Below are 24,944 nucleotides of genomic sequence, written 5' to 3'. Positions count from 1 at the left end.
CCTGTTCTCTTCATGAAAACATAGAATTACGGAACATTACAGTTACTTTAAAAATGGTCATTACTTGTAAAACATATCAGACTATGTATTTTTCTCTTTTCTATATTGCCATTTTTCAACTAAATGGACATTTTGCTACAAACAAAATAATTTTGTGTTTCCATGAAAAGTCTCTGTTTGATATACAAAAACACTGTATCGTGGTGTACTGATTGCCCATTATATAACCCATCCTAATACAAAAAAGTCAGTTAATCAAAAACATTGTACAGTTACAAAAAATAAAGTACAGCCTCTTTTAAATCTATTGTTTAACATATCAGGACTGAACTCACATACTGTATATAATAATACACAACAGATTCTGCTGTGTCATTATTTAACAAAAATGAAGCCTAAATTGAGAAGCTATGTAAAAAAAAATACTAGGTACAAAACTAAGGTTTTTAGGCATTAGTTTATGTAAAGCACAAATCTTGGCACAGCATTTCAATCAAGTTGAGGTCTGTCTTTGGATCTATCCATTCAAGGTCCTCTGAAATCTGGTTTGCCAAAATGGAAGTGGCATAAAGTGTGTATCCTCTACCCATTTTTTTTTACAAAAATCATATCCCTACTTGCCCCCACAGTGGCATAGAAAAGCTTTGGGAGAGAGGACCCCTTCCCCACAATGTGTCCTCCTCTTTTTTGGGGTTTGCGTGTGGGAAACCTTATTTAGAACCTGAAAGCCCCCCTTGGGCTAACAGATATCTACTCACCCTGCAAATATGTACAGAATACATATTATTCTATGAAAGGGTTGAAGGTTAACTAGAAACAAAAGCACCACACTTTTTATAAAAAAAAATGATTTGTTTTACTAATACCTACTTTTGCAGGGTCCAACGATGTGTATAAGACTGGAGATAATGACAATCCATGCATCTATGTCCCCTCAGGTGTCGGCTGCAATCTTCACTTTGACAGGATCTGTGTTCTCCTTCTTCACAGTCTGACCTTGGGGTGAGTTTGCAGGGACATCATTGGTTTTCACTTGTGAATAATCTTTCTCACTGGAGAATTATGGACTTCAGATTCTTTAGAAATGGCTGTGTAATCCCTACCAGACAAGAATAACAAGTGCTTCCCCAAAATCACCTCTTTCACATTTTTTTTCTTTCATGACATTATGTTAACACACACCTGAATGCTTCAGGCCAGCACACCACTTAAACTGTTTTTTTAAGGTGAATATACTTGCTGATGAACAATTAAGTGCATTTGATTAGCAGCACCTGTCGGTCAGCACCTCTTAATTCTTATAGAAGTGGAAGGACATGCTTTATTTCTTCACACACTGCTTCTGTATTTTGACTTTTGATATTTGAGTATTTGAGATGGTGTAATATATCATCACATACCAATCACAGTTTTTGGAGAAGCCATTTAATATAACAGCACTTTATTGGAGATGTGAAGGAAAAAGGTGCATGGAGGAAACCCACACAAACATGAGATGAACATGCAAATTCTTTCTAAATAGTAATTTGAACCTAGGACCTAATGAATTTTGTTTTGCCATGAGGAAAACTGTTAATATAAAAATGCCAATTAAAGTATTTTATATGGTTGAAAAGACTTTTAAGATGATATTTTACATTCGTTATTAAAAGCCTAAAGTAGAAAAAAGCCATTTTAAACAAAAAAATCACCTTTTAGCAGTGGCAGAATATATTAGCTACAACATACTAGGAGAGCTGCTAGGTGGTTCATTGTAAAAGAAATATTTGAATATGCCAAGGTGAATGTTTGAACTGTGCTCTTTCACATCTATGTTTGCTACTTTCACTTTTTGCTTATGTTCATTAATATTATAAAGCACGCTCTTTTTTCATCATTGAATGTATTCTGTCAACCAGAGGTAAATGGAAAATGAAACTCCTATGTTACAAAAGATTCTTTGAAAAGGTGAATTTGAAACATGTCGGAGGCCCTCCCTTTACAATGTTTAATTGGATGTTTTTCTTTATCCATTTAATGAAAACCTATAAAGAAAGTAAGATAACAGCTTGACGTATGCACTTTTATGTTCAAGCTTTAATTTCTTTTGGCACAATAGAAAAGCTTCAGTTATGTATAAAATAACATATGCACTTAACCTTATTGATCCTGCTAATCTATCCAAGTGACCTGAAGATCCTAAATTGTTGAGAACAGGGGTACATTTAATCCTGTAATGTATTTTACTTTGTGCTTTATTTTTATCCAGTAAGAAGGTTTACTAATAAACTGCTTGATGCTAATCATTTATATATATCAATTTTTCCCAATGCGACTTCTACATATCTCTCTAAACTTTGAGTACTTACTATACTTTGAGCTATAAATACATTTAAATTTATGTAAAGGAGTGATACAAACCAAAGTCAAATTTAACCTATGAGTTAGCTTTATCGCTTTTATTTTTACATCATAATGTACATTGATAATAAGGAATCGGTTTGGATAAGTTGGTAGTGTTTCACTAGAGTAAAAGTACAAGAATTGGTAGAACTGAGCTATTAGTGCACATAAAAAAAATTCAACCAATTTTATGGTACAATGTATTTTTTTGTTTTTTTTATGTTAATCCACTATGTTAAGGATATAATTCAAATGTGGTCTGGTGTCTGGGGGGAGTCAGTGAAATTCTGATTTTCTACTGGTTGTTTCATCCCTCAAAGTCCTTGCTATTTTAACATTAGGATAATGTTGTTCTTTTTTTATTTTACCTGGACACCCAACATCTTTCTTGTTCTGTTCTGTTTCTTTAGTCAGACATGACATCTTACAACACCATTCATTAGATGTCCTTTAAAAACCCCAAGACATTAATGTACCAGAACAAGTGCTAAAGTGGATTTATGTTTTTGTTTAATCTGTCTGGAAATTCCTTTAACCTATGTGCTTATCCAAGTGACCGCAACTGCACAAATACACAGTTATTGTCAATAATGGTAGCATTGGTGACAACATCCTTGTAACCATTGATGTCGAAGCTCTTTATAGTAGCATACCTCATGACAAAGGAATACAAACTATCTCAAACTGCCTACAATATGAGCATCCTACTTCTTAGGATCAAAACAATTTTATCACCTCCCTCCTTACTTACATCCTTAGCAGAAATGTATTTACATTTGACAACAACACATACCTACAAGTACAGGGCAAAGCAATGGGCACTAGATGTGCACCATCCTACGCTAACCTATACTTAGGTAAATGGGAGAAAACCCTATTTTCAAACCCTAACATGCAGAAAATAGTCATTACATCCTTATGTGGAGAGGATACATTGATGATATCCTCCTTCTATGGACAGGTACGATTCCGTCACTCCTAGAATTTTTCACAAATATACAGGAAAATTAAAATAAACTAAAATTTACAATGGACTACAGCCATACTCATGTATCATTTTTAGGCTTGTCCATAAATAATTGAGAACTGTCAAATTACAACCACCCTATACCGCAAAGCTACTGCGGGCAATACAATTTTACATGCAAAAAGCACACACACCAAAGCCCTAATTAAGAGTATCCCATACAGTCAATACCTTAAGTTTAAAAAGAACTGCGTCACAGAGATGGGTTTTAAAAAGAAGGCAAACTGCAGGAAAGACTCCTATTCAGAGGCTACTCAAAAAAAGTACTGAAAAGATTGTATCATAGAGCATCACAACACCACAGGCAAGACCTTCTTCTCAAGACAATAGGCAAAATCATTCACCACCTGTAACTCCTATAATCACAAGATAAAATCAACATCACCATTTTATTTATGAGACTTTTGCTAAAAATTGGCATATTCTTTGTTCTGATCCCAATAGTAAATTCAGAGACCAATTAGTCTCCAGTCATATCCAAGACATACCACAGACCATCCCAAACACCAATCCCAGGAATTTTTGAATGTGGACACTGTAAGCAACATACATGGATCAGAGAGGCACTTACTATAACCCTTCCAAATAATGGAAATCATAGACCGTAACACCTTATTAATTGCTCCACAACAGGATTTATATACTTACTGACATGTATTTGTAGCATATTTTATGTGGGCAAGATTAAGCGAGCCTTCAAAAAACGGATTTATGAGCACATGCATTCCATTATCATAGGCAAAATCATTACACCTTTATGTTTCCATGTAGGTACTCAACATAATTTTGACCCTAATATCATGTTTTTTTTGGTCTGGAACATGTGCGTCCAAACCCTAGAGGAGGGGATCTAGTCTCTATTTATGAATTATCCATGCATTCTGCTAGATACGTGTGATCAAAAGCACTGTCACACAGATGGAATATACAATAATACGCTACACACTGATGTGTAGATTTTATACTATAATCTACACACTGACACACATAATCTAATCAGCTACATATCCTTGGACCTTTACACACTAACAGGATATCCCCGACTGAAGCAGGACCAAGCACCGATGTCATGCTGGAACCTTGGCTACAAATACGTGAAGCACATAGATATGTAAGTCCAGATTTTTATTCATTTTGAATTAATTTTCATAAAATATTAGGTAATATTTACAATTGATGCAGTGTGAAAAGATTTAGTTACTTTTTGTAATATAAGTATATCTATCAATGTATAAATGTTTTGTAGTATCAATTATGATTGTAATTATAGATCTCCTCTTCCTGAGGAAGCGCACTACGATTTCGTGAGTCCTGATACTTTGATGATACAATGGGCTATGGACAAATTCACTACACGGATGTATTGTATATAACCATGTATATGCTTGATTACTAAACAGTACACAATTTATAGCCACTAGTTCTCATAACTTTAAGGGGTGGCTACCACCATAAAATACAGAGAGAGAGGGAGATAGAAAGTGGTTTATTCCATACAATGGTGACACCATTATTGTGGCAGGGGGTGGATTTTAGGCTGAAAGTGGGCCTGAACATCAATTGTTAGGATTAGCTGTCTATTGATGAAACATCCCCATTAAATTTTGTCAGTCAAATAAAATAAACACAATTTTTATAAGGTTTACAAATGTAAATGTTTATTGGTATAATTTATCAATTGTATTACGCAGTCATTATGTCAGATTACAGAAATAAACATAAAGAAAACATTTTAAAAAATAATTTCACAAAATCAGACTAGGCAGCACAGGTAAACTGTAAATTTTTATCCTACGTTATTTGGTGTCATCGGATATAATCCTCTTCAAAACACCGTGCTGTCTACTGGTCCAAGTGCATGGTCCTTGTTTATTTTAAATTATTATATAAAAAATGTATATCCCAGAGGGACAATAACCACTTATTTTGTTATTAAAGTCCCTGTAATGAAAATAGATCTTTACAGCAACATCAAAAAAGGAGTATTTTTATGTGTGATAATGCAAGACTGCAGTTTAGCAGCATCATTTGTGAATACATTAATTGTTTCTGAAACTGGAGCTTATTACATTTTAATGAAACCTAATTGAATACATTAGTGTAAAGCGTCTTGTGTCCAGATGTTGGGTTTAAACTGATAATGCTGGAAACAATGAACAGGTCTTATAGCTTTGTAAATAGAGCCCTCTGTACTTGAGCTGTTCCTCTGGACCTATAAAGAAAATAAAAAGATAAGAATTGAAGTAAGGAGGACATGTGTCTCATACAGATACAAAAAATACAAATGTCAATCACTAACAATACAATAACAAAAGCATAACTAACAGTTCATAGACCTGCTGCATATACTCAGCTAACATTTTATTTATCAGGGTAATCATTCTAGGTATTTCTTCTGAAATAATTGTGATTGTACAATGCATATGTCTTACTGACACTTGGTTAGATACTAACTTCAAGTAGCCAACAACCTTAATGTTTTTTTATACCTTTGCTTCTAATATGTTTTTTTGTGCTTCAGCACCATCCCAAACCCTAGAGATCTCTGGGTATCCCCAGCAGTTCTGACATCCCCTTCTACAGCCGGAGTCAGCGCCATTTCAGACTCGCAGTGAGCTGCAATTATCTGCCATGGGCTCAAGTGCCCGAATAGAGAGCTTGGAAACTTTTCTTTGCACGTGGCTGCAGCAGATCATGGCATATTTCCCAAAAGTAAAGAGTCAATTTTGCCCATACAGTTGTTGTTTGAAGATTTGCTCCACAATGGTGGTTACCTGTGGTGTGCTTTGCTGCTCCCAGGCACACAGCAGAAGCTCGCTGTGCACTTAGGAGCTGACAATCTCACAGTTTTCCAATGCAGGTATGAAAGGGGCCTTATGCACAGTAACACAGTACACCAATTAACCCGGATCATGCTTTACATTCCAGGATGAGTGTTATTGATTAGTGACTGTGCAGGAAGATCCCTGTTTGTCAGGATTATTGATTGGCAAACAATTTTTGTATCTGTAAAGCAGTGATTCAAATGCTGGCGCCAGACTGCTGCTCTAGCGGAGTGTTAAGTAGTTCTGATCTGCAGCAAGCTAACAGGAAAGTAGAGACATAGATGGTACTGGAATATTACAAAACATGACTTTTTTGCATACTGAAACAAACAAAGGAAATGTACAGTTAGTCTAAAAAATATGTATTTCATCCAGGCATCTCTTTTTTTAAAAAAGAAAAAAATGCCATTCACTTGACTGCCCATTGGGGAAATATCTAAATGCCTCCACAGATGCATTTGACCAGCACCTTCTGTGGACTAAACTAAAAGGCTTAGGGAGGCATAATATCTAGATGCAGAAGCACTGGCCTGCCAATATATGTGTGTGGTGTGTTGTCATAGGACCCATTTCCAAAATTCTAGCATCTGGTACACTCACCGCTAGTATAAAACGTACAGATGTGGCTTAATATACTGGTTCTAAACCATATTTAACACAAAATCACATTGACACTGATCACTATACTGTGTTCGAATATGCATTTATATGGACTGATGTAAAAAAAAAATTATTAAAGGAACCAAAATAAAAAATAAAAATAATTACAAAATTCATTTTTTTCTGTCAAAGTTATTTGCTAGAAATAGTTTCCCAATATAGCAATTAATACATATTTATTAATTATTTAAATATAAAAAAATGTAACTATTCATTCAGCAGACAAATGTATCCTTCATTTCAAAAAGACTTCAGTCAACAGAACACCATCTAATATTACCAGTATAGGTCCAGTATTAAAAAAAGGTACAACATCAATAAGCTGTGATTTACTTTATATGTTGTTTGCAAGAGGTATCTAATATGCGTTCTCATCCTCTCTGTATTGCTATGGAAATCTCCATTTATTTCAAGATCTTCAATACTTGAAGAAGTGGCCCACTGAATATGTTAAGGTTATCAATACAGCCTGTACTTTAGATTATTAATATGCAGTCATTGTCGGTGAAGTGTTTGCAGATTCAGTCAGATTAGTGTAAAGTGCCAGGACAAAGCAATGCTGGCAATCACAAACAACAAAAGGGAAGCAGCAGCAAAAAGTCTAACGGCAGTGGATTACAGCAGCTGTCATTTTCCCCAGAGCAAAGGGAAATGCATTTGTTTGTCACAGCTCAAGGGAATGGAAGTTTGGCTTTATCTGTATGCAGAATCGCTCACTGCTCTGCTACCTGACTTTTGCTTCCTTCTGAAGGCAGTAATATTTTATGGGATAGCACTATTTTAAAATATGAGAATATGTATGGAATATTATCTCTGTTATAATGTAACATATTACCATATAAAAAACAGAACACACTGAATATTGCAGCAATTTCTAGGTAATGTAACAAAACAGTAATAAACCAACCATGTTCAACAAATATATCCTAATTGCAAACCTTTAAGTGACTGTGTACTACTTCATACTCATCTCCTTAGTATTCCCCTGCTGCTGCTTCCTCCATCACAGCACAAAATATCTCAGGGGTATGTTTATAAACTATTAGTATATTATAGATTAAACGAAAGCCTTGCTTTTCTGTTCAGTGCAAAGTGAGATGGGCAAATTTCCTATATATATATTTATGTAATCATTATGTATATTAAAAATTGTGTACATGAAAACGTCCAACAGTGCTCCGGTGATGACGTTTTGTGAATGCCTCACTTACAGTTGGAATTTTTATTCTACAGTATTTTACATGTATTCCTAAAATGGCAAAGGGCAAAATACAAATAACCTATAATTTACCTTTCACTTTCAAAATTAAATCCTATTATTTGCTATTGGTTATACACAACCTAAAGAGAAAGCAATTAATGATATATTTTTCTAATAAGTGTGGACAAGCTTGCATATATCAAGCAGTTCATGTATTATCTTCTTTCACAGGTGGAGGTTAAGCCTCTTTTCCTCCATTTGCTAAGTGCATCTATGTCTTTTGGTGTGAAGGTAATATAAACAACCTTCTCCTAAATTGGATTGTTTATGTAATATGTTCACGCCATTGTTCCCCTAATAAACTATTGCTGTGCTCTTTCTTTTTTAAGCTCTACTCCCAATGACCTCTCCATCCCTTAAGTAAAGATGAAGTTTATCATATGGTCTACAGCACATCATACAAGACAGTTTGCTCAGAACAGTGAGGGCAAAGTATCAGATTCAATTTGTATTTCAGTTGTACTTGTATGTAAGTCGGAACAGCTATATTATTTTGAAAAATGCAATCAGGACAGATGTTTGTCTCAACATAATATTAGGCAGCATGGTGTCAGTTACTGTATAAAATCTTCAATGTGAGTTATTCACAAAGCAGAAAAAAAAACTTTATAGAGCCTAGACATTCATTAACTTCTGGAGCGATCTGTGCTTAAATATGCGAAAATAAACATCTGCAGAGTTTGCCATGGTCATTAAAGAGTTACAACAGCTTGCAGAACAGCAAAAGACTTTTTTCTGCAAGTCGAGCGACCCCCCCATCAACCCTCTGTCCTGCACACGAACGAGTAGGGTCCAAATGTTGGATGTCCTTAACTTGGGAAATACCTGTATACCCTCTCCACATTCATATATTATTCTTTTTACTTCACTCCTAAGCCCAACTTCATTCAGCCACCAAGATGGCATAAAATTACACATGTATAAACATTGGTTGCCCCAGTTGAGACCATCATAAAGCATTAGTGCTGTCACATAGGCTGAGTAAAGTAAACTAAGTAAGTAAATTTCCCATACCAAAAAGCACCAGGTATTTTTTTTTTGCTCTCAGTAGTAAAACAGAATGAGGTGGGGGATTGAAGGTAAGTATATGATTGCAGGGTCACTACAAAATAAACAGAAATCTTCTGTATTGCTTTGCATAGGCAAAAGACTGGTTTGGTTTAAGCCCAGATTGTTTATATACCAAAACATAAAGAACAAAATGTAAACTAAAAGGTATATTCAAATATGTGGACTCCACAATGGACTAAACACGCCTTGTGTGACTCTAGTGAGCTAGGTGTGAACAACAATATGTGGTTAACAGTTATCAGCAATACCATGGGTTCTCCCAAAAAACTAGGTTTTTCAAAACTTATAATTGTTATGCAGAATTACTAACATACTATACTGGGTTTTGCATTACATAGATATTAATATAAAGGTATATCTAATCATCCTTTAAGTAATTGGTTTGCACTCAAAATGTTGATTGCTTTTGTCAAAAGGTAAACCAATCAATGATGTTGCTGCAAGGCAAATGTTACAGCAGACATAATTTTAATTAAAAACTTCCTCCAAAATATAAGCTATAGCAGGTGATTACGGTTGTATTACAAGGTTGTTTCAATAATATAGGAAAGCAATTTGAACAAATTTGCTTCAACTAAAGCTTGGCTGGTTCAATTACATAGGAACTTGTAGACACTTGGGTGTAATAAAATGGGAGAAATTATGTCTTATTAACTGCACATGTACTGGTTTCAGTGAAAAGCATGGAAATGTATAATTTGGTGGTGGTGTGGTGTGTGTGTGTGTGTATGTGTAATTTTTTTTGATTGTCTAGGAAGGGATCTAATCACTCCCAAGCTCTTTATGCTCTTTATGCTAATTATCTATGTGGTTTAGCTTTATTGACAAGGAAACTTTTCACACCAAACTTGCATTTGATTACAATCAGAAGTGGTACAATAAAAATAGTAAATCCCCCAGCAGGAATGTTGGTGTGGGTGTATCTGCTGCAGTTGGATGGTGTTTCCAGATGTAAAGAACGGTGATATTTCATACTAGTTACAACTGATAAGCAACAACCATCAGTCATGAGCACCTTTGTATGAAAACATACACATGATTTTATACACAAGTCATATTCATATCAATTTTAGTCATTTCCAAAAAAAGTCCAACAGAGCAAAGGTTATAAATATTTACATCTTCCAGCAATTTATGTAATATTTACATAAATATTTACATCTTCCAGCAACAATCATCAGACAACTATCGGACATCTGGGGATGTTACCAGCTTTATTAGGTCTACAGTCCAGATTTACATCACCATACCATGCATGAATCAGCATGTTAGTCCATGAAAAGCATGCCTTGAATAATACCTGGAAAAGGTGTTACTGACTACCTATGGGGGTAAGAAGAATGAAGGCATTGTTATCTCACTCTTGTCAGAATTGTTATCTCATGGATAGATAATAAATACCCGTAAGTTTAACCCCTATATATTACCAATGCAATAAACAAACAAATAAATATATACTTTATGGAAAGTCTTCTTTAAACTGCTTAAATATTTCACAGATTTTAAATGACTCTTCTAAATAACATATTATTTTGCTATGTCTAATACAAAGAAAATATGCACAATGAACAAAGGAAAATAAAAAATATGCCAGTCCCATCCAGAAAAATAAAATGTCTCAGAATACATTAACATTTAACTTTAACTTTGTAGAAAGAGGCAAATCAATTACATAGAAACAAGTTGATTCTGGGAGTAAAAGAAAAATACTAAATTACTAAACCAAGATGCAGGTAATGGTAGCCTACCAAGAAGCTTTTTTTTTTCCTAAAGTGATATCATGATCTATTAATTGGTGTTTTATATATTATATATTGTGCAGAAATGAAAGTCCAACGTATGATACAATGAAAAATTCTTCTTGTACTGATCTGACATAGATAAGTACTGACCATTTATGAGTTACTACATATACCAATTAGCGCTTTACTGTATTATTGTTTGATAATATGGTTGTTTATATGTTTCCAATCTTCTGTTGGCTAAGGGCCTATGTGGACCTTTGTTCTCTAAAACCTGTTTCTGACACAACGGGAATGCAAAAGCAGCTAGAATCAGGTCAAATACAGGTCAGATGGAATTTAATTAGAGGCCGTTTAAAACTGATCAAAAATGCAATCAGAATGCATTTAAAAGAAAGCTGCATTTCTCCACTGACACTTATGCTGAATGACAGCAGCGACCACATTTACCAAAGCATTAAAGATTTTCTTTGCATTATGGGAGATAAAGAAAACACATGAGGACCACATCATCCTGGATAACATGAGGGCACAACATTTCTTTAGATACCGTTGTGAATAACCACAAAGGATCATATAGTGCTGGAATAGAATATTGTGTAAGCCTAACAAACCTAGTAATTGCAATAGGTCATTTTGTAAACTGAGTGGTAAACAAGAATATTTACAATTTAGCAACTACCAAATGCCACCTATACTGCAGAGTCCCATTTTAAGTTAAAATTTGTCCTCGAATGGAACCAAGGTGCTAAATTAGGCAATTGCCGATTAAATAAATTGCAGTGGGAGTAATAGCAACCTGACAGCAAATAGGCTGTCCCATTTATATCACCAGTAATGGAAAGACAAATTCTTAATAACTCCAGGCAAATTAGTATTTTTCTCTATGGGTTTGTAAATGAGCAGTTAATTGAGTAGGACTTTATTGGTATAACCTTTATTCTTTAGAGAAACTTCTTATTTGCAGGCTTCATAGATGCTCCTCCAAACAGCATTTTGCAATGACCCTTCCCTTAATGTAATTGTTCCTATACTTCGACTTTTTGGTTTGCTATATCTGATAAAATTACATTTTCTTTAAGCAGCAACTAGAAAATATCAGAATGTCCAAACTTAGCCAAAATAGGTTTACATGAAACCTAGAATAATTAGAAATAGATTGGTAATCAATTACAAAAATATGTATGCGGAGTATGTCGAGTAGGGAGGAGGGACCTTGAATTTTCAGTAACAAGTTTTTTTATATCCTCAAGCAAACATGACATGTAAATAGAAAAAAAAAAAGTATACTGTGTTCATAGTAGATCTCAGCCTGTATCTTAACACTTCTTCACATATTCTGTCACTAGCCTGGATGCTGTTCTCCTCATCTTCTCACATATCTTCTGTCCTCCAAAAGGAGCAGCAGCTGCATATCTCCTTTGAGACACATTCAGTGTCTCTCTCCATTCACAAATAAAAGTACATGTAGCCTCTCTGCCCTTAATAAAGCTTTTGCCACCCTCTCGACTTATTTTTTCTCAATGTCCCGTGAAATGATCCTTAGCTGCTTTGTATCGTTACCGCTCAGATCCCCCCCCCCCCCACTCCCCAACCCAATATGTAGAGAAGTAGGAAAGCAGGATGAGCAGGGAAGAATGGAATATATCTATTTATCTGTCCTTCCAGCAACCTGACCTGGCTTATTCTCATGCATCCTTCACACTGTTGATGACATAACTACCAGAGCGGGGTTTGGGAAAGAGTTGGGTCTGTGGTCACTGTATGCTTAGGAAAATTGAGATATGAGTGGGGATGTCCATCATCTAAGGAATATAAACAAGTGCTGTCATTATTTAGACCACACTATTGATGTCTTTACTTTTACTATTAAGGGGTACAGTTGTGGTTTACTCTTGCAAAATAGGTAACAAAGTATGGATTCAAAAATACTATGATAATGGGAAAGTTTCATCCTGTCCAGCAGCAAAAAAAGCCTTTTGCTGCTGCACTGGATGAAACTCTCCTATTATCACAGCATTTTTGGAATCTTTATCTAAATAGATGGAAAATTTGGTTCCAACAATACTCCAGGATGAAACTCTCCCATTTTATGGGGTCATTTGACATCTTTTCTAAAATATTCAAGGCACATTACGGATCTTCCTTCACTTGTACAAATTGGCCCTAATAAGCCCTCTGGCCCTCCATAGACATTATTTTGTATGGTCCAAAAATATCCTTGAAAAAGCCCATAAGACGAAACGCCTCAGAACATTAGGACCACTGAAGTGTTCAACATTCTGCCTATTATATGCCTGTTAGGGAACTTTATTGCTTGGTTTATAATTTAGGTATTTACTGTTTAGTAAACTGTCCAAAAGAACCCTACCCCAAGTTGGTGCTCTACAGACAATGCAACCATTGATGTTATCTACATGTGTGATGTTTATACCGTAAACATTGGTATTGGAATAAAACAAACATGCCAGCAAAAAAAAACCTTAAGGCCATTTCTCTTTCTTTTTCTTTACTTTAATCAACTTAATTGGCTTTTCTACTAATTACTGTTTTGAAAGTTAGCAGTAGCAGCAACATATCTAACTGATACATTCTGTTTTCCCATTTTGGTAAGTAAATATAAGTATATTGAATACATGTGCAGTGTTCTCCCCAGAAATTTTTTTCAGCCGGGTGAAAACACGGCAAATTTAGTGCTCCCAGTTGTTTATGCCATGGATATCCAGTAACCTCTTATTGTTTCAGTGTTCTACCTTCTCCCAATTATTTGTTACAACTTTGTAATGCGTGCCCCGTTAGTATATCCAATTTTTCTATTCTATGTATTTTGCCACAACTGTCCTATGCCCCTATTGTGACCCAACTTACTAGTGTTCTAAGTTTTAGGAGTGTAATCCTTTGTAGTAGTGTAATAGTATAATGAATGTGGTATAACAAGTTAGGCTTAGCTTATATTAGCAGCAAAAAACATTTACCCCTTCTGAGTGACTTCTGGCAACTGCTAGGCACCTAGAATTGGTAATAAAGCATAAGTGCTGGGCCCCTAGAATTGATAACAAGCGGCAAATTCTAGGCACCTGGGATTGGTAACAGGCCATAAGTGCTAGGCCCCTAGGGTTGATAACTAGCGGTAAATTCTAGGCACCTAGGATTGGTAACAGGTGGTAAGTGCTAGGCACCTAGGATTGGTAACAGGCGGTAAGTGCTAGGCACCTAGGATTGGTAACAGACCGTAAGTGCTGGGCATCTAGGATTGGTAACCGGCGGTAAGTTCTAGGCCCCTAGGATTGGTAACAGGCGGTAAGTGCTGGGCACCTATGATTGGTAACAGGCGGTAAGTACTGGGCTTTTTCAGAGCTAGAAGTTTTTTAAGCAGCGGTGGTTCCTGGCATGAGGAATTGACAAATGTAACCTTACTGCCAGTGTGAATTCAGCCGTACTTCAGATGTGCTCCTGTGTCTATATTTAGTTAAAGTGAACTTTTGTGAAAACATTTTTTTTTCCACTTGATTCTTTTACAAAATTACCCCAGCAGGCCCATGCTGGCTCAGCTTCCACCTTTTCTCTGATGCTCACTTGTACGTCCAATGCTGCCTTGCACTGCGCCTGCATTAGATTGAACACTTTTTTTTTTACATTATAAGAAATCCTCTGAAGGTGCATGCACACAAGGAGCAGTGCAGAGCCTCTTGGGATATGTGACACAAATATCCCAGGAGGCTGCAGATTTCCCCTTCGGTCTTTACCGAAATGGAAGTGAAGACTGAAGTGGAGAGGTCCTCTCCACAAAAGTGTAAAAACAAAAGAAAAACAAAAAACGCACATTTTTCCATTACATAACAGAGAAAGTCACTCTTTAATATAATGTTAAAAATGTGGCGATGCTTTAATAGCATCATGTATGTGAAATCAGATGGGGACAAGACAGCCAGTGACACCCTCTCATCACTGCCCATATTCTATATAAAAACACTGTCTGTGACATTTATCCGCAGTATGTAATGTGATCAGCAGCGCAGTGTGATCGCTATGTGAGTGTAAAAGCTGCTTGTCATATTCTGCAGCCTAACAACTCGCTGTGTTCAAACCTTCATATCTTCTAAACCGTTGGTTGTATTAACTTGAAATTTTTAGGGTACACGTGGAGGCATAGGAAACTGAAACTGGGGGACAGTTTCTGCAAGTGGGGACACTTGTGGTTAAACCCTTCTAAAATGTAATTACTATAGCATTATGAGAACATAAATCTCTACCTAGCAAAATGTGCTGCCTGCTCTGTTACACATATCTGTCTGCATCTTACCTCAAACCCCAATTTCTCCAGAATTAAGAGGTGCAGGGAAACAAAAATATAGGTGGAAGTGGGAGACACATGTGGCGATCACCTTTCATCACCATGACATCATTACAACATTAAAAAAAAAAAAACTGTCCATCACAATGCACTTCCTTGTTACACATGACTGTACCCTTCCTGTACCTCAACCTCAATAAAAATTTTGTGTTGGGCAGAGTTCATTTTCTAATGATGCCATAGTGATGAAGTTTTAGGGGATGTTAGTCACAGATATTCCCCACTTGTACCTATATTTTTGGTTTCTTACACCTCCCCATTCCCCAATTGAAGTTCAGAATGTTAGATAAGTGGACAGGAATGTGTAACAGGGCAGGGAAACCCATTTTAATGGGCAGTGTTTTATGTTCTAATGATGCTGTAGTAATGGGATTGTAAGGGGAGAATGTGCCCGCCACTTGCACCTATATTTTCAGTTTTGTACCCCCACCCTCAGAGAAACTGGTGTACAAAGAAGAGAAGTAGACAGTAGTTTCATAGGTATAGATTTGTGACAGGTAGGTATATATTTAAGGGCCCCACCCCAATGCTCCTTTTATGTTAGTGGCCCCCGGGGTCCCCAATTTACACTTTCAATTTAGGACTCCTAGTTGCACTTTCCTCAGAAACAGCAACCCCAAAGTTTAATTTTCAAAACTTTTTACATTTGTGACCCCCATACCTTGGAATTCTTTAAACCTGGGGGGCTGAAATTGTAATAACTAGTATCTATGAGGGTCCCCTGTACACCCTGAAAATTACAGGTCATTGTGACATACAGTTCAGGAGATATGGAGGTTTGTACACACAGAGCTGTGAGGATGCAGAGATCACACGCAGAGCTAGAGGTGGATACATTTCCCAGGCAGAGCTCGTGCTATGAGATGGGGGCGGGGCTGCCTGTGTCCCCTTCACATGAAGGCTGGAACTGTGTGCTCACCTCTCATCGGCAGCAATCCTCTGAATGGAGGACACAGAGCACAGAGCAGCCTCACTGAGATCCGTGCATCCGAGGATGAGAGCTGCCAAGGAGAGCTGGGCGGGGTATTCAAATCAGCCAGGCGGAGCAACCGGCTAAAAACCTCTGGGGAGAACTATGGATGTGGTAAAAGCAATTTTTCCATTGTATAAAACTAAGTGGCCAGAAGCTAGTAACTCTGCTAATACATGTTTTGTGACATAATTAACATCCAAGGGCTGACAATGCTTACTACAGTGTTATCTTGCTACCTCTGAACTACAGCTGAGCATTGGCATGTCGACAGCCACCACCATGCCAATGACTGTCATAAAGAAAGGGCTTTCTGGGATGAAAAATTTTGGTTCCAATACAAGGCACCAGAAATAACATTCTTATGCTCCTTTTTGACTCAAAAAGGTATTGTGAATAAACTGAATAAATGTAAATTACTGGCACAAAATAGTAGCAAATTGGTGCAGTGCAATGTAAAGCTCCTTATTATCTTTTCTAGCCCGGCATTAGGCATTGTTGAACTGTAAATGTCAGCTCATTACTAATACATTATAATGGAGCATTAGTTAGTGAAACAAAAGAAGTAATCTGTGAGTATGAAACCATGGCAATATGAAATGCATAAGCAATGTATTCATTTGCGTTATCAATAAATAACGGTTTTATTCAGAAACTTTCTTCCAGTGGGTTGACCTATTCTAGTTATAGTTCTCTTTTCTAAGCTCAGAACTTAAACTTCAATGTAACAAATAGTACAGCTCTCAGGTTTTGACCAACCCCCTACCAATCTTGGCTTTAGCGTACTTTTCACTAACCAACAATAAAAATACTTTACTGATGGATACATATATATCTTATCTCCCTAAGTGAAGTTAAGACATCTAGCTTGGGTGATCACAGTTGTAAGTTCATGGAACTTTTGAAGAAAAATACAATACACAGAAAACGTTCAAGTTAAAAATAGCATTTAACAGCCAATATTATACTTAGAAATATAGCTGCTTTATGTTTATGTTATATTTCGGAAAGGAAAACATTTTCAATGCTAAAATTACTCCCTATAATAAATGTTCCATTACTATCAATTTAAAAAGTTATTGCAATATAGATACGTTGATGCTCAGATTTTACTTCTTTTATTGTTTTTCTTTCTATTCAAACCAAACCAGTTTGTGAAAAATTCTAATGAAACAGAAGCAGAAAACGTGTTTCATCAGTACTGTGGACATGAAAAGAAGCTGCCTGTACAGCCAATCCAAGTGACAATGCATTATACCTAACATCTCCGCTGTATACGTCCTGACAGGCTGTAGCTGTGAAATTTATCACACATATAGAAATAAATGAACAGAATAGATTCAATAGGACTGACTAGAGAGCAATCAAGTTAAAATAACATCCCACAGATATGCTCCTGAGTATGTCAAGACATTTTATCATTTCTGGCCACATAAAGCTCTGTTGGATATTAACAAATGTAAGGAACATTTGCCACAGGGAATATGAAGATTCCTTTTTCAAAAGATCCAAACAAAGACTTATGTATAAGGAACAACATCAATCACAAAAAACAGGACAAAGCTTTCAGTCTTACAAGTTGCACAGTAAGACAAACAATACATGCAGATCTTTCAAAACCTAAAACAGACACATTTAGCTGCTAACATTTAGATAGAAAAGGCATAGAAAACCACACAATTAAGCATGCTGTCAGTATGTCGATAGAAACCTACAAATCACTTAAATGCTCCAACAGAGTGTGCCTGATCTGTTAAAGATCTCTATGTGTGGAGAAGACAGACTATCGTAGGTGAACCTGGGTGATCCAGCAAGTCTGGAATTGATTTCCTAAAAATTATTTTAGTATTGGTTGGCAAATGTTTCAGTGGATCTGATCCATTCTAGGTTTGCTGGCGGTTCCCCTAATCTATTTTACTGAACTATTGAATACTTCAAATTCTCATCTATTCATCATGCTTTATAGTCTAAGATGAGAATTAGCATGCCTGATTCTGATTCCTTTGATTCTTGATTCTGTTTCTTATTTTCCTTTTGCTCATTATACTCACAAAAATGTTGGCAAATATAAGGGAACAAAAAAGGGCTCACTGTTAGGGTCAAATTTAAATTTACTTGGGGGGTTTACTTTATTTAGGGTAGCTTTAACTAAAGGCTTCCTTTCTACAGTTTACCCTTCATCCATTCACCAGCAATAACTGATGCCATATAGATTTTTCTCAGTCATCCATCTATAAATGCTTCTAGCAACAGATTCTGAACTCAAAGTGCACAATTCATTTCTCCAAACCAGTCTACAAAAGACTGACTCAAAGAGCATTTTAAGGGCAAAAATAGGGTAGAGTTCTAGATATAAGCACAATTCAAAACCCTGTGTGTGCAAGGAATGAAGTGGTTAGTGGCACCAAAGATATATAAGGCTTTAGCTACACTAATTTAGACATACAGGTACTATTAAAAACACTGGGGTTGATCTACTAATAAAAAATGTTTTATTGCCATATGAATTTTCCTTTTTGCAAGGGGGAATTTGATTTACCTTAGGAATGAGGTGATGCTGTGCTGACAAGCAACCAATCATGTGCAACAAAAAAAATTATTTAGATTTATTTCATATAGTTGGATACACTTTGCACTAAAATTTCTCCACATTTATTTAGCTGAAGGAGATTTTATGTAAAATGCTCTTATTCATTTAGCATCAACATGCTTGTATAAATATATATATATATATATATATACACACAAACAAAAGAGAAAAAGCCTTAACTCTGAGAAAATCAGCCCCCTGAGTTATTTTTTCCTTATCATGTTTTACTGGAAAACTACATTCATGTTCTTTTCCTGGTTGATATTTTTAAACCCCGCTTAGGCTCTGTTAATTACCCTGTTTTATGACATACATCTATACTTGGCCCAAAAGCACAATCTGCTGAAATGTCATGTTTACCTTATTAGGTGATTACTTTTTCTATAAAGGGAAATGCCATGCCACAAGTTGTATAGCATTTGTTTGCAATTTGTTGTTAGAAAATCACTCCCAATTCCTGGAAAGTTTGGTGAAATCTTTGTGTTGGGCACAAAACATTTCTTGTGGCCAAGTAAAAAAAAAATCCCTTAGAACTGATAAACCGTTTTATTTCAGGCAATCATTTACAAGTTTCTCATTGACGCATAATATTAAATAGACTGCAAGATCCCTTTCCAACTTACAAAATTTCGAATACATGATAAGGGTTATAAAATGCTTTGTCTGTGGTGATTGCAAGTTTAATACCTTCATTAAATTGTTAATGAGAGTGCAAATGATATTTAATTTTCAAATGGATCTCATTTTAATAATATACAATCTACGGCTATTTGAACTTTAACTAATCCACGATTACAAAGGAATGGTTTGTAAAACAAGCAATTAGCTTTATAATGATAATAATCTGATTGTGTGGCTGCAAATGACAAAGCTATGTTTTTTTTTTTATTCTTGTGCTACTGATACATTGGCAACTTTGGCAGCCAGAAAAGGCTCTTGGTCACCATGCACTGAAGCAGTAAAATGTTAAGCTCAATAGCTTAGCGTATATCAAACTGTGCCATAATGTGTCAGTGCAGTCATTATTAGTTTGTTACATTACAATGTTCATTGCGTAAAATAGCTTTGGCACACACATTAGCAAAGTACATCACTTATGATAAAATACTAGCCAATAAACGATATCATTTATTGTAAATTATGATAATAGAACATAGCACATATTTATCACTTATCTAGGTAAGTAGATAAGTGGAATCATTTATAAATGTGTGAGCATGTGACTGAGATGTTTTCCTCTCATCACAAGTGGTACTTGTTATTTACCATCAGCCTAAATTATTAAAGCGTATCTAACCAAAAACAAATATATACATATATATTGCAGTTTAACAGTCCATAAGGTAGGTAAGGTAAGGTGGCTACACTTTTTTTCTAGTTTACCTCTTTTATTTTTACATGTTTATCTTGTAAATAACATTTTCTCTCTCTGGGTGGCTACAAGTCCTCTGCTATGACTATGCCTAGTTGGCAATGGCAACCCAAAAAGGACTACAGATAGGTCAGCTGTTGTTTATCTCCATGAGAGACAAATGGTTTCATTTAAATTTTAATGGTACTGAAATTTCAGTAAGATCAACAGGTATTTTCTTGACTTGCTTAATATGTTTTAGGCCTGCATATATTATTGTTTGTTCTTGCATTTAGTTACCCTATACTAACCTATACTACCCTATAATATCTATACTAACTATAAAAGAAAGGTAATTATATATGAACATAATATGAGATCAACCATATTATTCTTACTTCCTAGTTTAGCTTCGAGAACTATGCAGCAAAGGCTATTTCTGAATAACTGATTACCAAATTTCCAAACATCAAAACTAAAAAACAATGGAAATGACCATACACACAAAATCTTCTTTATCAGTCTTCCTGTTCACCATTACAGTAAAGGGAATGGCCTTTCACAGTTAAGAAGAAGAACCGCCAGATAAAAGAATAATGTAAAGGTCAAATGAGGGGAAATGATTCTTCTACAGCTCGTTATTGGTTATTGTGTGTCTACAGATTCCCAATGGGTATATAGATAGAAATCTGCTGTCTAAAGAATAAGAACAAGCAATAGTTGCCAAAAGGATTAAAAGCAGGAGGTATTTTCCACGGAGGATCTGTAATAGTGGTCACAAATATCAATATGGTCTTTCAGTTGATCATTCAACACAACTAAATGAATCAAAATAAAAAGAAAATGGCAAACAAAAGATTCTTTGTTTTATAGCTTAATTGAGATTTTATTGATTTTCACACCAAGTTAATGCCATGCCCATGGTTAAATTTTACATTTTTGATAGACCAAACAAAAATTTCAGTATGTATGGGAGAACCAATTGCATGATAAAGTAAATAAATATTTAATTTTAATAATTTGTTTAAATTTGTAAATGGTAGATATTTTATTCAATATTAATTGCTTATTTGAAATTTTACGTTACCTAGATTGATCAGAATCATAAAGGGGTCAATTTATTAAGCAGTGAATCTGAAATTCACTGAAACATTTCCCGGTGGAGAATCTTCCAGGTCCATGTGTTTCAGAGTCAGTATTTTATATCTTACCAGGAAATGTTTCAGGTACACTATTTTATTAACAAAACCCTAAGTGTAAAAACACCAATCCTGGAAAGCAGGCTTTATGACAAAGAGTTAATTTAGAAATCATTTAGTTTATTATTTTAGTTCCTGGCCTCCTTCTTCATCCCCTTCCCCAAATGTAAATGATGACGAAAGGGTGTCTTCAGGCAGGAGGTGGATCAGTAAACAACCAACTAGGGTTTACTGCTGTAATTTCTTTTAGTAGTAAATGCAGTGGGGGGGGGGGGGGGGTCTCCTACTCATCCTCCCTCCTCTCCATAGAACTAAACAGAGTTGTGTGTACAGAACGTTACAGTATGTCACTAGAAACGATCATGAAATATTGCTTCTATTGCATCAGTTTTATATGTGTACGAGCCCTAGGAGACTATCTTGTTTATACTCTTGCTCTCCACTCATGCTGTGCCATTATGAAGGCGTTTTTATTTTTACTCATACAAGAACAGAACTGGAATTATAGCAGACAGATATTGTTGTAGCAGTATCCAAGACATAAAAAAGCCTGTAATGGACTTCACCACTTCAGCCCTACAGGCTCTAACTATAACAAAAAAATTAGAAATCAGTAGGATTTCCCCTTCAAGGAGTTCCTATCATGACATCATGTACCCAAATTGAGAACTGGTTCCCTTTTTGTGACCATTACATTTATCTGACAACCAACATTACATTCTTCTTTATGTTTTAACCAAATTCAATAGCAATATTTTTGAAGTTCCTATAAAGCTGAAAGTTATGCAATTTATACACATACTTTTGAAAACAAGCACATTTTATATAACAATTTTTAAAATTAATATAGTGCAGCATACATATTTTTCAAATAGTGTATTGTACTTACATTGCTAATGACTTCATGGTTTACAAATTCAGTCTGGGTGTATTTATCTTGCTTGGAGAAATTTAAAGTTCGAAATGCTTTCTGCCAAAAAAGAATAATAAAACAATATAAGGTCAGAAAGGACGCTGAATAAATCAGTGTAGAACTAGCTGGGAATAACATTGTTGTGTGTATACCACATGCTGCAAAACCTCATCTCTTGTTTTCACATTATGAAAAGACAAAAAGAATAGGTATCTCTTTTTAGCTTCACACTTCTGTTCCCACTTGACTATGCATTGCCAGCTGTTACTCTTTAGAGTAAATGTGATGGAATTATGAAAGCAAAGGGTGGCTATATGAGTTGCATATTTATTGCTCTGCTTTTTTCCACCAATTCACAGTTTGCAGCAGTCAGTGGTCTTCATTAAGGAAGATGTGTCAGAACTGCTCTTCTGGGTTCATGCTACAACACAACTTTGAAGTTAAAACAAAGTACAGAATAGACAATGAAAGCTTCACCTTATCTAAAGCTTTGGCATATTGGTCAGGAAATGATATGTGACAGTCACTTACTAATTTGCAATTTCAAAAGCAACTCTTTTTCATTATTATTATTATTAAACAGGATTTATATAGCGCCAACATATTACGCAGCGCTGTACATTAAATAGGGATTGCAAATGACAGACTAGGATAAGCGCGGCTCCGTGCGCGAGCTTTTTCAGTTGTTGAATAGCGCGATCGCGCACGATTCCGGATCGCTAATACGATAATCCGATTTTGCTTGATGAATCAGGGGCAGTGTCAGAGCTGATGCAAGAAGTGAGGACTACAAATATAGCACCGACATACATTGCATTGTTTGCAGAGTAGAACAGAATGCTGCTGTTTCCCAGAGGAGCTCAGAAATTATGGTTCTACCATAGTTATATGGCATTAATACAGTGCACTGTAAAACTTGATTGCTAGTAACTAAGCCACTATCAGCCGTCAAAGGAAAACTGGTAACTTGATTGCAATTCAGCAGCGATCAGTCTTGTTTAAATGCAAGGCTGCCTAAGAGATGAACATACAAGGCATTTGCACTGACACGAAGAAGGTAAAATGCAACAAAACTGTTTCTAGGTTTATCATATAATTGTTACAGTGTATGTAAGTTACACATACAAATACCACAAAAAATGTTCTGTAAAGTATGAATCACATAATTATTTGTGGTGAGTAGTCAATAGAGTTCTCTTACTAAAGCAGTAGAGCATGCTTACTTTCAAAGTAATTTACACTGTAACAGTAAGAATTATTTTCTAAAGAGGTCGAAGTGAAAATTTATTTTGTAAAAAATATTTAAAATGTGAACTATTTTATATAATGTGCTGTATTTAGTTTACTTATAAAAGTAGAGGAGGTTATGGCTTTTAGCTACAATTGCACACCTATTTATGATATTTATGCACTAACAAAGGCTCCATTCAAGTTGCAGATATTTGAAAACATTGTCTATTGCTTGCAACACTTTCACAATTAACCATTTTTTTACAATGGAATAGTAGAATTCCATAGAGCCTCTTTAGTAAAATGCATAGCCTACTTTCTTGTCTTTCATACAAATCTACAGCATTATAACATGTACAGTCCAAAAATTCAAACTCATTTTTTATGGTTTAGGTTAAAGCCACACAACTACTCATGTATACTCATATAACATACTGCATGCAAAGAACAGCCTATGAAAGGAGTTTATCACTATTTTATATTCACAAGATCCATAAATACCTTCAACAAGCACCCAACATAACAGAAGTGTTTTTAATAGCTCAAACAAAAGTCATTGGGCCGATTTATGAAAGCTCTCCAAGGCTGGAGAGGTTACACTTTCATCAGTGTTTCATCCAGCAAACCTGGAATGGATGAAAACAATTTGCTAGCAAATTACTTTGAAGAAATCCATTCCAGGTTTGTTGAATCACCCATCTTTACTGATGAAAGTGTATCCTCCCCAGCCTTGGAGAGCTTTAATAAAACAGGGCCATTGCATCTAGCAGTCCTTACCTATTTTTGGGTGCAGATATCACTAAACCTAGAAAATGTATATAACTTAAACTACCTATCTCTTTTATTGGACACTTTGGCTTGTCTTAATCATCATTGTTGGTTTCAACTTATTGCTAAGTGTTTGTCTTTTTTAAGCCTTACCCATAAATCCCCCTCTTAAACTTTTCAATCAGCTTAGGAAAACAATCTCGAATTATGTGCAGGCTTTCTTGTTTTCCCATGTATTGTATAGAAATCGAGTCCACTATAAACAGTCTGGAGGCTTGAATCTTTTAAATGCTCATTTCTATCAGCACAGACCCCTGCTAGTGCATATATTAGACTAGACTGGAAATAATAATAAATGATGGGTGTCCATGGGAATTCTCTATTCACCAAAAAATTTCACCTTTCAGTTATGTGTTAAAATGTCATTGTTTCATTTTAAGAGGAAAAAAACATCTTATCTTTTTGTTGTATCAGCTTCTTTTTGACAGTATTCTAGTACCTATTTCAAGGTGACAAGTTTAAGAATAAGTATGAGCAGCTGGTGAGTTAGCTACTGGACATAAGGAAAGGCATTAAAGGGCACATAGTTTGGTAGAATGAC

The 24,944-nt window shown here is 35.5% G+C and overlaps 1 protein-coding gene across 1 annotated transcript in view; it reads right to left on the bottom strand.

Annotated features, from left to right (window-relative positions):
• Positions 1-5,039: 5,039 nt before the first annotated feature.
• The window catches only part of CCSER1 (coiled-coil serine rich protein 1), a 463,885-nt gene continuing 443,980 nt past the window's right edge, over positions 5,040-24,944 (bottom strand). Inside the window, exons 9-10 of the mRNA XM_072405567.1 lie at positions 22,322-22,402; positions 5,040-5,621 (exon numbers count right to left, since the gene is read on the bottom strand). Coding sequence (XP_072261668.1) covers positions 5,505-5,621; positions 22,322-22,402 — 198 coding nt within the window. The 3' untranslated portion in view covers positions 5,040-5,504. The remainder of the gene's footprint in view (positions 5,622-22,321; positions 22,403-24,944) is intronic.

This window comes from Pyxicephalus adspersus, chromosome 3 (assembly GCF_032062135.1).
Source record: "Pyxicephalus adspersus chromosome 3, UCB_Pads_2.0, whole genome shotgun sequence".
NCBI classification, from domain to species: domain Eukaryota; kingdom Metazoa; phylum Chordata; class Amphibia; order Anura; family Pyxicephalidae; genus Pyxicephalus; species Pyxicephalus adspersus.
The sequence above is the reverse complement of the archived record's forward strand: the minus strand, read 5'-3'. Positions and strand labels throughout refer to the sequence as shown.